General features: G+C 51.8%; 1 protein-coding gene across 1 annotated transcript in view; it reads left to right on the top strand.

Annotated features, from left to right (window-relative positions):
• The first annotated feature begins 3219 nt into the window (after nucleotides 1-3219).
• The window catches only part of LOC143933032 (putative oxidoreductase YteT), a 259999-nt gene continuing 245822 nt past the window's right edge, over nucleotides 3220-17396 (top strand). Inside the window, exons 1-2 of the mRNA XM_077455949.1 lie at nucleotides 3220-3280; nucleotides 10017-10225. Of these exons, the coding sequence (XP_077312075.1) occupies nucleotides 10160-10225 (66 nt within the window). The 5' untranslated portion in view covers nucleotides 3220-3280; nucleotides 10017-10159. The remainder of the gene's footprint in view (nucleotides 3281-10016; nucleotides 10226-17396) is intronic.

The raw sequence follows: 17396 nt of genomic DNA, 5'->3' as shown, positions 1-17396 counted from the left end.
GAGATATGTCTGGATTTGTAGGGACCTCGGTAGAGATATGTCTGGATTTGTAGAGATCTCGGTAGAGATGTGTTTGGATTTGTAGGGACCTCGGTAGAGATGTGTCTGGATTTGTAGAGATCTCGGTAGAGATGTGTTTGGATTTGTAGGGACCTCGGTAGAGATATGTCTGGATTTGTGGGGACCTCGGTAGAGATATGTCTGGATTTGTTGGGACCTCGGTAGAGATATGTCTGGATTTGTAGGGACTCGGTAGAGATGTGTTTGGATTTGTAGAGATCTCGGTAGAGATGTGTCTGGATTTGGAGAGATCTCGGTAGAGATATGTCTGGATTTGTAGGGACTCGGTAGAGATATGTCTGGATTTGTGGGGACCTCGGTAGAGATGTGTCTGGATTTGTTGGGACCTCGGTAGAGATATGTCTGGATTTGTAGGGACCTCGGTAGAGATATGTCTGGATTTGTAGAGATCTCGGTAGAGATGTGTTTGGATTTGTAGGGACCTCGGTAGAGATGTGTCTGGATTTGTAGAGATCTCGGTAGAGATGTGTTTGGATTTGTAGGGACCTCGGTAGAGATATGTCTGGATTTGTGGGGACCTCGGTAGAGATATGTCTGGATTTGTTGGGACCTCGGTAGAGATATGTCTGGATTTGTAGGGACTCGGTAGAGATGTGTTTGGATTTGTAGAGATCTCGGTAGAGATGTGTCTGGATTTGGAGAGATCTCGGTAGAGATATGTCTGGATTTGGAGAGATCTCGGTAGAGATATGTCTGGATTTGTAGGGACTCGGTAGAGATATGTCTGGATTTGTGGGGACCTCGGTAGAGATGTGTCTGGATTTGTAGGGACTCGGTAGAGATGTGTTTGGATTTGTAGGGACCTCGGTAGAGATATGTCTGTATTTGTAGGGACTCGGTAGAGATATGTCTGGATTTGTGGGGACCTCGGTAGAGATGTGTCTGGATTTGTAGGGACTCGGTAGAGATGTGTTTGGATTTGTAGGGACCTCGGTAGAGATATGTCTGTATTTGTAGGGACTCGGTAGAGATATGTCTGGATTTGTAGGGACCTCGATAGAGATGTGTCTGGATTTGTTGATCCGCTGCTTCCTTCACTTCCAGCTTACTGACTGCAGGATTAGTACTTACCTGCCTCCAGTCTCATTGCTGTGGGAGGGTCCCAGCAGGCTCCACCCTCTACAAAAAACATCAGGAGGGGGCGGGGACAAGACCATTCACCCTGCAAGAGGGGCGCGAGCAGAGCTGTGGGAGGGACTCCGAAGGCTCCACCCACTACAAAAAACTACAGGAGGGGGCGGAGACAAGACCGGTGATTCTTATTGGAGAAACTCTCCTTGGGGAATGGGGGGGGGGCATTCAAGAGAATGATGCGTCATCATGCAGTATATAGTGTATATAGGAGACGTTTTATGGTCGGAGGGATTTATATTTCTGTCCATCCAGTCCTGAGATTAGCACAGTCCTGTATGGGGGGGGACCTGACTTTTCTCTGCTGCACTTCAGTAACATTTAGGGGTCTTGTCCCTCCCCCAGCCTGCGATTGGACAGTGAAAGGAGAAGCAACAGACCGATAAGCTCATCTCTCTGTCACTTTGCACTCTCCTCCTATCAGCACGCTCCTTGCGTATTCCAGCACACCTGATTGGCTCCTTGTGCTGCTTCCCCAGCCACAGCAATCAGCACCAAGAGCTGACGGGTAACTCTGTCCATGTGATGGCGCTGGGCCAATCAGTGCGGTCGCAGGGGCAGTCCAGCTACTTCCTGCTCCGATCTTCAGAGCCAAAGAAAAGGAAATGGATATTTCCAGGAAATGGAAATCTACAAATAAAATCTGAGCCGCCCCAATTGTGTCCTCTGTCTCTTGTAGGTCTTCATTGTTTCTTCCTTTGCTGGCATCTAGTGGAGGGTTTGGGGCACTGCAACTTGTTTACTAATGTGGTTTGGTATCTCCCTCTGTTCTCCCCTCATGTTTAGTTCAGTCCCCAATTCTTCCCCCGCCCCCCTCAGTCAGGGTGGGACCTGCACTGTGATTGGTGAAGGAGGATTGGATCCTCCCCTTCTTATTGAAGAGTGAAGCTGCCTGTGGATGGAGGTGAGTCAGCAGGTGAGTGTCTGGCCTGGAGAGACGGGGTGTAAGGGGGGATCTCAGTGTATACAGAGAACCTCTCCATTCCCCTGTCCTACAAATACCCCGATGATCCCGCCATTGTAGTCCTGATAATTCCGCTTCCTGTGACGGGGTGACAACAATGCTGCATTGCTCCTGAATTCAGAGCAGGGTTGTCCCCTCATTGGGGCGGTGCCTGCTGCCACTCTGGTGGGAGGGGAAGATGCTGCAGGAGGTGTGGCTAGTGGCATTGTCACTGCCCAGTCACAAGCCTAATCATGCTTAGTCCCGCCCCCTGCTTTCTGGAGTGACAATGCTGAAACCCCTCCCACTGTGCGGGTCCGCTTCTTGTTGGACCTGTTATTGTCGGCAGTATTCATATATGTCACAGGATGGGGGAGGGGCTTCAATGCGGTACTGAGACGTATGTCACAGGATGGGGGAGGGGCTTCAATGCGGTACTGAGACTTATGTCACAGGATGGGGGGGGGGGCTTTAATGCAGTACTAAATGCTCAGCTGTCGCTCCCAGCCACTGGTTTCCATTCGAGGGGGGGAGGGCCTCCTGATCATGTGACTCCTGGACAGCCAATTACTGTGATCACATGATCAAGACCCCCTACTGGCCCCTGGGGTTAAATACCCCCTTAAAGGGCCAGCAGTGAGGGGGTTAAAGCGACGATCTCTGTCCAGTGTGGTAAATCGCGGGTCACTTTGAGGCTTTGATCACATCGGTGCGTTTCAGGAATGCATTCAAACTCGCACACCTCCCCCACAATGCACAGAAACGCGTTGCCACCATTCATTCCTAATTCTCATTGGTTCCCCCGTATCCTGCATCAGGACAGACGGAACGTGCGCTTCACTGCGCCATATTTTAAATAAGTGATTCAGGCGCTTTTTCTGCGAGTTTCTCATACACAGAGCCGAGCGCGCTCAGTGGCGCCTCCTCGGTGTAGGTGGAGCCTCAGGCCTTAGAATGTCCCTCATTGGGTCCCAGAAGCGTCCAATGGCGTCATTATTTATCAGGAGGTGATTCTCAGATTTGGAAGAGGTTCTAATAACATTTATTAGCAGGAATTACAGAAAGGAAGTCGGGGAGGTCACATGACTCGCCACACGCCAAGACTTTCTAGACGTTATTATGGAGGTGAGAGGGGACACCGGGGGGCGCCACAGACAATCATCTCAGTCAGTGTCAGGGGAGCACCACATGTCCCAACCCGGCTGGGATATCCTCCTCTAATGGGGTCTGGAGAGATGGGGGGGAGTACAAAGACAGGGGGTCTGGAGAGATGGGGGGAGTACAAAGACAGGGGGTCTGGAGAGATGGGGGGGGAGTACAAAGACAGGGGGTCTGGAGAGATGGGGGGGAGTACAAAGACAGGGGGTCTGGAGAGATGGGGGGGGAGTACAAAGACAGGGGGTCTGGAGAGATGGGGGGGGTACAAAGACAGGGGGTCTGGAGAGATGGGGGGGATTACAAAGACGGGGTCTGGAGAGATGGGGGGGGGGTACAAAGACAGGGGGTCTGAAGAGATGGGGGGGGAGTACAAAGACAGGGGATCTGGAGAGATGGGGGGGGAGTACAAAGACAGGGGGTCTGGAGAGATGAGATGGGGGGGGAGTACAAAGACAGGGGGTCTGGAGAGATGGGGGGGGGGAGTACAAAGACAGGGTCTGGAGAGATGGGGGGGGAGTACAAAGACAGGGGGTCTGGAGAGATGGGGGGGAGTACAAAGACAGGGGGTCTGGAGAGATGGGGGGGTACAAAGACAGGGGGTCTGGAGAGATGGGGGGGGAGTACAAAGACAGGGGGTCTGGAGAGATGGGGGAATTACAAAGACAGGGGGTCTGGAGAGATGGGGGGGAGTACAAAGACAGGGGGTCTGGAGAGATGGGGGGGAGTACAAAGACAGGGGGTCTGGAGAGATGGGGGGGGAGTACAAAGACAGGGGGTCTGGAGAGATGGGGGGGAGTACAAAGACAGGGGGTCTGGAGAGATGGGGGGAGTACAAAGACAGGGGGTCTGGAGAGATGGGGGGGAGTACAAAGACAGGGGGTCTGGAGAGATGGGGGGGAGTACAAAGACAGGGGTTCTGGAGAGATGGGGGGGAGTACAAAGACGGGGTCTGGAGAGATGGGGGTGAGTACAAAGACAGGGGGTCTGGAGAGATGGGGGGGGGGTACAAAGACAGGGGGTCTGGAGAGATGGGGGGGAGTACAAAGACAGGGGGTCTGGAGAGATGGGGGGGAGTACAAAGACAGGGGGTCTGGCGAGATGGGGGGGAGTACAAAGACAGGGGGTCTGGAGAGATGGGGGGAGTACAAAGACAGGGGGTCTGGAGAGATGGGGGTACAAAGACAGGGGGTCCTGGAGAGATGGGGGGGAGTACAAAGACAGGGGGTCTGGAGAGATGGGGGGGAGTACAAAGACAGGGGGTCTGGCGAGATGGGGGGAGTACAAGACAGGGGGTCTGGAGAGATGGGGGGGAGTACAAAGACAGGGGGTCTGGAGAGATGGGGGCCGAGTACAAAGACAGGGGGTCTGGAGAGATGGGGGGAGTACAAAGACAGGGGTCTGGAGAGATGGGGGGGAGTACAAAGACAGGGGGTCTGGAGAGATGGGGGGGGAGTACAAAGACAGGGGTCTGGAGAGATGGGGGAGAGGGGGGAGTACAAAGACAGGGGTCTGGAGAGATGGGGGGGAGTACAAAGACGGGGGTCTGGAGAGATGGGGGTGAGTACAAAGACAGGGGGTCTGGAGAGATGGGGGGGAGTACAAAGACAGGGGGTCTGGAGAGATGGGGGGAGTACAAAGACAGGGGGTCTGGAGAGATGGGGGGGAGTACAAAGACAGGGGGTCTGGAGAGATGGGGGGGAGTACAAAGACAGGGGGTCTGGAGAGATGGGGGGAGTACAAAGACAGGGGGTCTGGAGAGATGGGGGGGAGTACAAAGACAGGGGGTCTGGAGAGATGGGGGGGGAGTACAAAGACAGGGGGTCTGGAGAGATGGGGGGAGTACAAAGACAGGGGGTCTGGAGAGATGGGGGGGAGTACAAAGACAGGGGGTCTGGAGAGATGGGGGGGGAGTACAAAGACAGGGGGTCTGGAGAGATGGGGGGGAGTACAAAGACAGGGGGTCTGGAGAGATGGGGGGGGAGTACAAAGACAGGGGGTCTGGAGAGATGGGGGGGAGTACAAAGACAGGGGGTCTGGAGAGATGGGGGGGGAGTACAAAGACAAGGGGTCTGGAGAGATGGGGGGGGGGGAGTACAAAGACAGGGGGTCTGGAGAGATGGGGGGATTACAAAGACAGGGGGTCTGGAGAGATGGGGGGGAGTACAAAGACAGGGGGTCTGGAGAGATGGGGGGGGGGGTACAAAGACAGGGGGTCTGGAGAGATGGGGGGTACAAAGACAGGGGGTCTGGAGAGATGGGGGTGGAGTACAAAGACAGGGGGTCTGGAGAGATGGGGGGGAGTACAAAGGCAGGGGGTCTGGAGAGATGGGGGGGAGTACAAAGACAGGGGGTCTGGAGAGATGGGGGGGGAGTACAAAGACAGGGGGTCTGGAGAGATGGGTGGGGGGGGGGTGGGACAAAGACAGGGGTCTGGAGAGATGGGGGGGAGTACAAAGACAGGGGGTCTGGAGAGATGGGGGGGAGTACAAAGACAGGGGGTCTGGAGAGATGGGGGGAGTACAAAGACAGGGGGTCTGGAGAGATGGGGGGGAGTACAAAGACAGGGGGTCTGGAGAGAATGGGGGGGGGGAGTACAAAGACAGGGGGTCTGGAGAGATGGGGGGGAGTACAAAGACAGGGGGTCTGGAGAGATGGGGGGGGAGTACAAAGACAGGGGGTCTGGAGAGATGGGGGGGGGGTACAAAGACAGGGGGTCTGGAGAGATGGGGGGGATTACAAAGACAGGGGGTCTGGAGAGATGGGGGGGGGTACAAAGACAGGGGGTCTGGAGAGATGGGGGGGGAGTACAAAGACAGGGGGTCTGGAGAGATGGGGGGGAGTACAAAGACAGGGGGTCTGAAGAGATGGGGGGGGGGAGTACAAAGACAGGGGGTCTGGAGAGATGGGGGGGGAGTACAAAGACAGGGGGTCTGGAGAGATGGGGGGAGTACAAAGACAGGGGGTCTGGAGAGATGGGGGGGAGTACAAAGACAGGGGGTCTGGAGAGATGGGGGGGATTACAAAGACAGGGGGTCTGGAGAGATGGGGGGGGGAGTACAAAGACAGGGGATCTGGAGAGATGGGGGGGAGTACAAAGACAGGGGGGTCTGGAGAGATGGGGGGGGGAGTACAAAGACAGGGGATCTGGAGAGATGGGGGGGAGTACAAAGACAGGGGGTCTGGAGAGATGGGGGGGAGTACAAAGACAGGGGGTCTGGAGAGATGGGGGGGGTACAAAGACAGGGGGTCTGGAGAGATGGGGGGGAGTACAAAGACAGGGGGTCTGGAGAGATGGGGGGGAGTACAAAGACAGGGGGTCTGGAGAGATGGGGGGGAGTACAAAGACAGGGGGTCTGGAGAGATGGGGGGGGAGTACAAAGACAGGGGGTCTGGAGAGATGGGGGGAGTACAAAGACAGGGGGTTTGGAGTTATGAGGGGGGGAGTACAAAGACAGGGGGTCTGGAGAGATGGGGGGGAGTACAAAGACAGGGGGTCTGGAGAGATGAGGGGGAGTACAAAGACAGGGGGTCTGGAGAGATGGGGGGGAGTACAAAGACAGGGGGTCTGGAGAGATGGGGGGAGTACAAAGACAGGGGGTCTGGAGAGATGGGGGGGTACAAATACAGGGGGTCTGGAGAGATGGGGGGGGGGTACAAAGACAGGGGGTCTGGAGAGATGGGGGGTACAAAGACAGGGGGTCTTGGGTTATGGGGGGGAGTACAAAGACGGGGTCTGGAGAGATGGGGGGAGTACAAAGACAGGGGGTCTGGAGAGATGGGGGGGAGTACAAAGACAGGGGGTCTGGAGAGATGGGGGGAGTACAAAGACAGGGGGTCTGGAGTTATGGGGGGGAGTACAAAGACAGGGGGTCTGGAGAGATGGGGGGAGTACAAAGACAGGGGGTCTGGAGAGATGGGGGGGGAGTACAAAGACAGGGGGTCTGGAGAGATGGGGGGGGAGTACAAAGACAGGGGGTCTGGAGAGATGGGGGGAGTACAAAGACAGGGGGTCTGGAGAGATGGGGGGGTACAAAGACAGGGGGTCTTGGGTTATGGGGGGGAGTACAAAGACGGGGTCTGGAGAGATGGGGGGAGTACAAAGACAGGGGGTCTGGAGAGATGGGGGGAGTACAAAGACAGGGGGTCTGGAGAGATGGGGGGGGTACAAAGACAGGGGGTCTGGAGAGATGGGGGGGTACAAAGACAGGGGGTCTGGAGAGATGGGGGGAGTACAAAGACAGGGGGTCTGGAGTTATGAGGGGGGGAGTACAAAGACAGGGGGTCTGGAGAGATGGGGGGGAGTACAAAGACAGGGGGTCTGGAGAGATGAGGGGGAGTACAAAGACAGGGGGTCTGGAGAGATGGGGGGGAGTACAAAGACAGGGGGTCTGGAGAGATGGGGGAGTACAAAGACAGGGGGTCTGGAGAGATGGGGGGGTACAAATACAGGGGGTCTGGAGAGATGGGGGGGGGGTACAAAGACAGGGGGTCTGGAGAGATGGGGGGTACAAAGACAGGGGGTCTTGGGTTATGGGGGGAGTACAAAGACGGGGTCTGGAGAGATGGGGGGAGTACAAAGACAGGGGGTCTGGAGAGATGGGGGGAGTACAAAGACAGGGGGTCTGGAGAGATGGGGGGAGTACAAAGACAGGGGGTCTGGAGTTATGGGGGGGAGTACAAAGACAGGGGGTCTGGAGAGATGGGGGGGGAGTACAAAGACAGGGGGTCTGGAGAGATGGGGGGGAGTACAAAGACAGGGGGTCTGGAGAGATGGGGGGGGAGTACAAAGACAGGGGGTCTGGAGAGATGGGGGGGAGTACAAAGACAGGGGGTCTGGAGAGATGGGGGGGAGTACAAAGACAGGGGGTCTGGAGAGATGGGGGGGAGTACAAAGACAGGGGGTCTGGAGAGATGGGGGGAGTACAAAGACAGGGGGTCTGGAGAGATGGGGGGGTACAAAGACAGGGGGTCTGGAGAGATGGGGGGAGTACAAAGACAGGGGGTCTGGAGAGATGGGGGGGGGTACAAAGACAGGGGGTCTGGAGAGATGGGGGGGTACAAAGACAGGGGGTCTGGAGAGATGGGGGGGAGTACAAAGACAGGGGGTCTGGAGTTATGAGGGGGGGAGTACAAAGACAGGGGGTCTGGAGAGATGGGGGGGAGTACAAAGACAGGGGGTCTGGAGAGATGAGGGGGAGTACAAAGACAGGGGGTCTGGAGAGATGGGGGGGAGTACAAAGACAGGGGGTCTGGAGAGATGGGGGGAGTACAAAGACAGGGGGTCTGGAGAGATGGGGGGAGTACAAAGACAGGGGGTCTGGAGAGATGGGGGGGGGGTACAAAGACAGGGGGTCTGGAGAGATGGGGGGGGGTACAAAGACAGGGGGTCTGGAGAGATGGGGGGGTACAAAGACAGGGGGTCTGGAGAGATGGGGGGGAGTACAAAGACAGGGGGTCTGGAGTTATGAGGGGGGGAGTACAAAGACAGGGGGTCTGGAGAGATGGGGGGGAGTACAAAGACAGGGGGTCTGGAGAGATGAGGGGGAGTACAAAGACAGGGGGTCTGGAGAGATGGGGGGAGTACAAAGACAGGGGGTCTGGAGAGATGGGGGGAGTACAAAGACAGGGGGTCTGGAGAGATGGGGGGGGTACAAATACAGGGGGTCTGGAGAGATGGGGGGGGGGGTACAAAGACAGGGGGTCTGGAGAGATGGGGGGTACAAAGACAGGGGGTCTTGGGTTATGGGGGGGAGTACAAAGACGGGGTCTGGAGAGATGGGGGGAGTACAAAGACAGGGGGTCTGGAGAGATGGGGGGAGTACAAAGACAGGGGGTCTGGAGAGATGGGGGGGAGTACAAAGACAGGGGGTCTGGAGTTATGGGGGGGGAGTACAAAGACAGGGGGTCTGGAGAGATGGGGGGGGAGTACAAAGACAGGGGGTCTGGAGAGATGGGGGGGAGTACAAAGACAGGGGGTCTGGAGAGATGGGGGGAGTACAAAGACAGGGGGTCTGGAGAGATGGGGGGGGGGTACAAAGACAGGGGGTCTGGAGAGATGGGGGGAGTACAAAGACAGGGGGTCTGGAGAGATGGGGGGGGGGTACAAAGACAGGGGGTCTGGAGAGATGGGGGGAGTACAAAGACAGGGGGTCTGGAGAGATGGGGGGGGGTACAAAGACAGGGGGTCTGGAGAGATGGGGGGGTACAAAGACAGGGGGTCTGGAGAGATGGGGGGAGTACAAAGACAGGGGGTCTGGAGAGATGGGGAGGGGGAGTACAAAGACAGGGGGTCTGGAGACCTAGTGGGGTGCAAACACAGGGGGTCTGGAGAGATAGGTGGGTGCAAACACAGGGTGTCTGGAGAGCTAGGGGGGTGCAAACATAGGGGGTTTGGAGAGTTGGGGTGCAAACACAGGGGGTCTGGACTCCAGACCCCCTGTGTTTGCCCCCCCTGGACTCCAGACCCCCTGTGCTTGCACCCCCCCTGGACTCCAGACCCCCTGTGCTTGCACCCCCCCTGGACTCCAGACCCCCTTTGCCAACTTCTTGATCACACGTCTCTCTGGTTTCTGATGTAATGTTGTTGATTTTGCTCGGTGTTGATCCCTCACCGTCATATTTATATTGGAGGTGAAGTTCGGTCATTTCCTGTATTTGTGTCTCACAATCCTCTCTGATTGGTCAGACGTCTGATCTCTCCCAGCTCAACCCCGATAGGCGGGACGTCATCTGCCGGCTCCAAGATTCCTTCTTCTGTCAGTAAACACCCTGCAGAGCTGCTGACATCCCATCCATCCCATCCATCCCATCCACCACATCCGTCCTCCAGCCTACTGACCCGCAACCATGGAGTTCTTCAACTGGCTGACCCGATCCAACAGTATCAAGAAGGAAAATCCGGCCTCTGATCAGGTAATATATATATATAGGAGAAGCCAACCTCTGATAAGGTAATATATATATATATATAGGAAAATCCGGCCTCTGATCAGGTAATATATATATATATATAGGAAAATCCGGCCTCTGATCAGATAATATATATATATATATAGGAGAAGCCGGCCTCTGATCAGATAATATATATATATATATAGGAGAAGCCGGCCTCTGATCAGATAATATATATATATATATAGGAGAAGCCGGCCTCTGATCAGATAATATATATAGGAGAAGCCGGCCTCTGATCAGATAATATATATAGGAGAAGCCGGCCTCTGATCAGATAATATATATAGGAGAAGCCGGCCTCTGATCAGGTAATATATATATATTAGAGGCCGGCCTCTGATCAGATAATATATATAGGAGAAGCCGGCCTCTGATCAGATAATATATATATATATAGGAGAAGCCGGCCTCTGATCAGATAATATATATATATATATAGGAGAAGCCGGCCTCTGATCAGATAATATATATATATATATAGGAGAAGCCGGCCTCTGATCAGATAATATATATATATATATAGGAGAAGCCGGCCTCTGATCAGATAATATATATATATATATAGGAGAAGCCGGCCTCTGATCAGATAATATATATATATATATATATATATAGGAGAAGCCGGCCTCTGATCAGATAATATATATAGAAGAAGCCGGCCTCTGATAAGGTAATATATATAGGAGAAGCCGGCCTCTGATCAGATAATATATATATATATATATAGGAGAAGCCGGCCTCTGATCAGATAATATATATAGGAGAAGCCGGCCTCTGATAAGGTAATATATATATATATATATATAGGAGAAGCCAGCCTCTGATCAGATAATATATATATATATATAGGAGAAGCCGGCCTCTGATCAGATAATATATATATATATTGTAGACATGTCACTGGAGAAGTGGTTGAGGGGGTGTACATCTCACCTAGGTTGCTACACAGTGTGAGATGGTAAATCCAGGATGGATCAGTTTCTCAGCAGCGATATGCTGCTGAGTTGTTATTTAATTTTGCCGGGCCTGGGTTTATATGGAATGGCAGGTAGGTTTGGTAGAGGGACCTGTCATTCCACATCCCCCCGATCCAGTTCTGGGTTTGGGATCAGGTGAGCTTTGATCCTAATTAGCCTGGGAAGGTAAAGGCTCTGCAGGGTCTGCAGGTGATTGCTCCCAGCCAGGGAATGAACAATCTGTGTGTTGAAGGAAGCTGCAAGCACAGCCACTGCTGGAGCTAAAACTCACCCTGCGATATCCAGGCGAAAGACGCTGTGTTTGTAAGTGTCAGATAGGTGAGAAGAACCTGTTAGTAAGCGCCCAGCCGGGCTAGGACTTTTATTTTGTTGTACTTAGAAAGCACGGTGTTGCTGTATATTTTGTTTGCTGGACTGTTTGTACCACGAATAAACGCCAAGATCTGCTTTATCAAATTCCAAGTCTGCTGTGAACTGTGTCCAAACACACCCTACCCCGGGAAGATCCCTTACAATTGGTGGAGGTAGCGGGCAACGCGGTTGCTAGGGGCAACGGTGTGGACAGACTTGGCTACAGCTGCTGATGTCCTGGGTGAAAGCTGCAACTACACTCCAAAAACAGTCCAGCAACATGGAGGAGATGCTGAAGCAGTTTATGCAAGTGAGTTTGCAACAACAGCAGGCTCAGACAGAGGCCAATAGACGACATGAACAGTCCATGGCTGAACAACAGCAGATGATGGCTGCACAACAGCAGGCGCAGACAGAGGCCAATAGACGACATGAACAGTCCATGGCTGCACAACAGTAGATGATGGCTGCACAACAACAACTTATCGAGCACCTGATAGTAAATCGAGAGGCGCCTGTGGTTGCTAATCCACCCACAATGGAGGGAGCCGCTCCAGAGATTTTTTCTGGGAGAAGGACTGTGCAGAAAGCGCTGCAAAAGATGACTGCTGAGGACGATGTTGAGGCCTATCTAACAGTATTTGAGCGCGTGGCTGAGCGAGAGAAGTTACCAGCCGCTGAGTGGGCAGAGGTAATTGCGCCCTATTTAACAGGTGAACCTCAAAAGGCCTACTATGACCTCAGTGAGCAAGAGGTTAAGGACTATACTCGGCTAAAAGAGGAGATGCTTGCCCGACTAGGAGTTACTACTGCAGTCCGTGCCCGGAGGGTACGCAACTGGAGCTACAGTCTGGACAAATCAGCGAGGTCCCAGATGTATGACCTAATCCATTTGGCAAGAAAGTGGTTGGAGCCAGACACTTCTACTCCTGCACAAATCCTAGAGAAGGTCGTGATGGATCACTACCTCCGAGCCCTTCCTACTGACTTGCAACGCTGGGTGGGACAAGGTGATCCTAAGAATGCAAACGAACTTGTCAACCTTGTGGAGAGGTTCCAGGCGACTGAGGACTACCTCCGTGATGTTCCTGCAGCATCTTCACCTCCCCGGAGCGCCAGATCTGTGCCGTCAGCTGGTAAGAGACTTCCATCTATTGGGGGAGTGTGGAGGGGTGCTGATGGGGGGAAAAGGGCTCAAGTGGTGTCTCAGGGACAAAAGACTGGTGATGGTCCCGGGTGGCTAAGGGGCTCTGAAAAGGACTCCTTGCCAAAGAGACCAGGCCCTATCCAGTGTTGGAGATGCCATGAGGCGGGACACGTGTCGGCCCATTGCCCTCTTACCTCTGAACCCATGGAATGTGACGCTAGCCGGCGTCAGTCGCTATTTGCGGAACCATCTTGTGCTGCAGTTCCTGGACTAGAGACTGAACCGCAAATCTGCAACATCACAATCAATGACTTTCCTGTTAAAGCGTTAATGGACTCGGGAAGCCTCGTAACCTTGGTGCATGCTAGCCTGGTGACTGGGGACTTAGAGTCTAAAAAGCATATGAGTGTTGTGTGCATACATGGTGATACAAAAGTGTACCCTATAGTGCTGGCTAAAGTCGGGACTGAACAAGGCACCGTACAATATGAAGTGGGTGTGGTTAAAAACCTCATGCATAATGTAATATTGGGGCGCGATTTTCCATTATTCTGGGCTCTTTGGGAAAAAAGAAAAATCCCCAAAAGGAGTGAGGATACCTCTAAGGGGGTTGCCTTGTCCACTGTGAATGATAAAAATGTGCAGGATGAAAATGATTGTTTTCCTTTGCAGGTCCTGGCTGGGGAGGAGGAGGCTCCTCCCACTGAGCAAAATATACTAGACTTAGAGGTGTCTAGCGATAATTTTGGGACTGCACAATTACAGGACCCCACTCTCAAAAATGCGAGAGAGCAGGTTGCTGTTATGAATGGGGTACCTCAGGAACCAGATGCTGAAAAAAGATTTCCACATTTTTCGGTGACTAATGATCTTTTCTATAGAGTCAATAAGGTTAAAGATGAGATTGTGGAACAGCTTCTGGTACCTAAGCCGTACCGGCGTCAGGTGCTTGACATGGCACATAACCATGTTCTTGGGGGACACTTGGGGACTGACAAAACGCGAGAGAGGGTTCTCCAGAGGTTTTTTTGGCCGGCCATATATGATGACATTAAAAAATACTGTGAGTCGTGCCCCACATGTCAGGTTAGTGCCCCAGTGTCACATTTTCGCAGTCCTTTGGTTTCGCTCCCTATTATAGAGGTGCCTTTTGAGCGTATTGCCATGGATTTAGTGGGTCCCATTGTAAAGTCAGCTAGAGGACACCAGTATATTTTGGTAGTCCTGGATTATGCGACCCGCTATCCTGAGGCTGTACCCTTAAGAAACACTGCATCTAAAACAATTGCACGTGAGTTGTTTTATATGTTCTCTAGGACTGGGATCCCCAAAGAAATCCTAACTGACCAAGGTACGCCATTTATGTCGAAAGTAATGAAGGAATTATGCAGACTATTTAAAATCTCACACATCCGTACCTCTGTGTACCACCCCCAGACGGACGGATTGGTGGAGAGATTTAATAAAACTTTGAAACATATGTTGAAGAAAGTGGTGGCAAAAGATGGTCGTGACTGGGATCATTTATTACCCTACCTCATGTTTGCTATTAGGGAGGTGCCCCAAGCGTCCACAGGGTTCTCACCATTCGAGTTGGTCTATGGTCATCACCCTAGGGGTCTACTAGACATTGCAAAAGAGACATGGGAGAATGAGTCCACCCCATACAAGAGTGTTGTTGAGCATGTAGCACAAATGCAGGACCGTATAGCCACTGTAATGCCCCTGGTAAGGGAACACCTCCAGAGAGCTCAAGAGGCCCAAAGTAGAATTTACAACCGGTCCGCAAGAATCAGGACATTCAACCCAGGCGATAGGGTCCTTATACTAGTCCCCACTGTTGAGAGTAAATTCTTAGCGAAGTGGCAAGGTCCTTATGAAATTGTTGAAAAGATCAGTGAGGTGAACTACAAGGTGCACCAACCAGGTAGAAGGAAGCCTTTCCAAGTTTATCACATAAACTTGATCAAGCCCTGGAAAGACAGGGAATCCTTGGGGGCGACAAATACTGTTAATAATTTGTCACAACCAATCCCTCCAGTCAAGGTAGGTGATACTCTATCAGTGTCACAGAAACAGGAGGCTCAGGAATTTTTACAGAAAAACAAAAACAAGTTCTCTGACCTCCCAGGGCGTACACACCTCATCCATCATCACATTGAAACTGAGCCTAGAAGCAGAGTAAACCTTAAGCCCTATAGGATACCCGAGGCACGTAGGGAAGCTGTATCTGCCGAGGTAAAACGTATGCTTGCTCTGGGGGTAATTGAGGTGTCACAGAGTGAATGGTCCAGCCCGATTGTGCTAATCCCAAAGCCCAATGGAACTTGGAGGTTCTGTAACGATTTCAGAAAGTTGAATGAGATCTCCAAGTTCGATGCGTATCCTATGCCCAGGGTAGATGAGTTGATTGAGAAGTTGGGTAACGCCAGGTACATAACCACCCTCGATCTCACAAAGGGCTATTGGCAGATTCCACTTTCTGACGAGGCTAAAGAGAAAACTGCTTTCTCCACCCCTGATGGGCTATTCCAGTATGTAGTGATGCCGTTCGGGTTACATGGAGCGCCTGCAACTTTCCAGAGGTTGATGGACTTGATTCTGCGACCACATCGTGATTACTCAGCTGCCTACCTCGATGATGTGGTCATTTTTAGCCCTGATTGGGAAAGTCACCTCTGTAAGGTACAGGCCATGTTGGATGCCATAAGTGATGCAGGGTTGACCATAAATGCCGAGAAGTGTGCTCTAGCCCTAGAAGAGGCCAAATATCTGGGCTACATTGTTGGAAGAGGATTGGTTAGGCCACAGCTAAATAAAATTGAGGCAATACAGAATTGGCCTAGACCCCTGACAAGGAAACAGGTTAGAGCTTTCCTGGGTATTACGGGTTATTACCGTAGATTTGTGCCGAACTTTGCCTCAGTTGCTGCTCCGCTAACTGACTTGACAAAGGGCGGAAAGACAGCAATGGTCACGTGGACCCCAGAGGCCGAGAAGGCTTTCCAAAGCCTTAAGTCTGCCTTGTGCCAACCACCTGTCTTAGTTACCCCCGATTTCAGGCGAGAATTTCTGGTCCAGACAGATGCCTCTAACACAGGCTTAGGTGCAGTACTCTCCCAAGTAGTGAATGGTGAGGAGCATCCAGTGACGTACTTGAGTAGAAAACTAACCCCGGCCGAGAAAAATTATGCCATTGTGGAGCGAGAATGTTTGGCAGTAAAGTGGGCCCTAGAATCTTTAAAGTATTACTTGCTAGGCAGGAAATTCAAGTTGGTGACAGACCATGCCCCCCTAACATGGATGAAGTTAAACAAGGAGAGAAATGCAAGAGTGACTAGATGGTTTCTCTCCCTACAAAACTTTAATTTCACTGTGGAACACAGGCCAGGGAAATTACAGGCAAATGCTGACGCATTGTCAAGGGTAAGTTGTCTGTGGGGACAAAAGGCTCAGCCCTCCGGTCTGAAAAAGAGGGGGGGGATATGTAGACATGTCACTGGAGAAGTGATCGAGGGGGTGTACATCTCACCTAGGTTGCTACACAGTGTGAGATGGTAAATCCAGGATGGATCAGTTTCTCAGCAGCGATATGCTGCTGAGTTGTTATTTAATTTTGCCGGGCCTGGGTTTATATGGAATGGCAGGTAGGTTTGGTAGAGGGACCTGTCATTCCACATCCCCCGATCCAGTTCTGGGTTTGGGATCAGGTGAGCTTGGATCCTAATTAGCCTGGGAAGGTAAAGGCTCTGCAGGGTCTGCAGGTGATTGCTCTCAGCCAGGGAATGAACAATCTGTGTGTTGAAGGAAGCTGCAAGCACAGCCACTGCTGGAGCTAAAACTCACCCTGCGATATCCAGGCGAAAGACGCTGTGTTTGTAAGTGTCAGATAGGTGAGCAGAACCTGTTAGTAAGCGCCCAGCCGGGCTAGGACTTTTATTTTTGTTGTACTTAGAAAGCACGGTGTTGCTGTATATTTTGTTTGCTGGACTGTTTGTACCACGAATAAACGCCAAGATCTGCTTTATCAAATTCCAAGTCTGCTGTGAACTGTGTCCAAACACACCCTACCCCGGGAAGATCCCTTACAATATATATATATATATATATATATATATATATATAGGAGAAGCCGGCCTCTGATCAGATAATATATATAGGAGAAGCCGGCCTCTGATCAGATAATATATATATATATATAGGAGAAGCCGGCCTCTGATCAGATAATATATATATATATATATATATAGGAGAAGCCGGCCTCTGATCAGATAATATATATATATATATATAGGAGAAGCCGGCCTCTGATCAGATAATATATATATATATATATAGGAGAAGCCGGCCTCTGATCAGATAATATATATATATATATAGGAGAAGCCGGCCTCTGATCAGATAATATATATATATATATATATATATATAGGAGAAGCCGGCCTCTGATCAGATAATATATATAGAAGAAGCCGGCCTCTGATAAGGTAATATATATAGGAGAAGCCGGCCTCTGATCAGATAATATATATATATATATATATATATAGGAGAAGCCGGCCTCTGATCAGATAATATATATAGGAGAAGCCGGCCTCTGATAAGGTAATATATATAGGAGAAGCCGGCCTCTGATAAGGTAATATATATAGGA

Source organism: Lithobates pipiens, unplaced genomic scaffold (genome assembly GCF_037356315.1).
Source record: "Lithobates pipiens isolate NorthernLeopardFrog02 unplaced genomic scaffold, aLitPip1_a1.2 Scaffold_27, whole genome shotgun sequence".
In the NCBI taxonomy this organism is placed as follows: Eukaryota; Metazoa; Chordata; class Amphibia; order Anura; family Ranidae; genus Lithobates; species Lithobates pipiens.
This window is presented reverse-complemented; position numbering and strand designations above follow the sequence as displayed.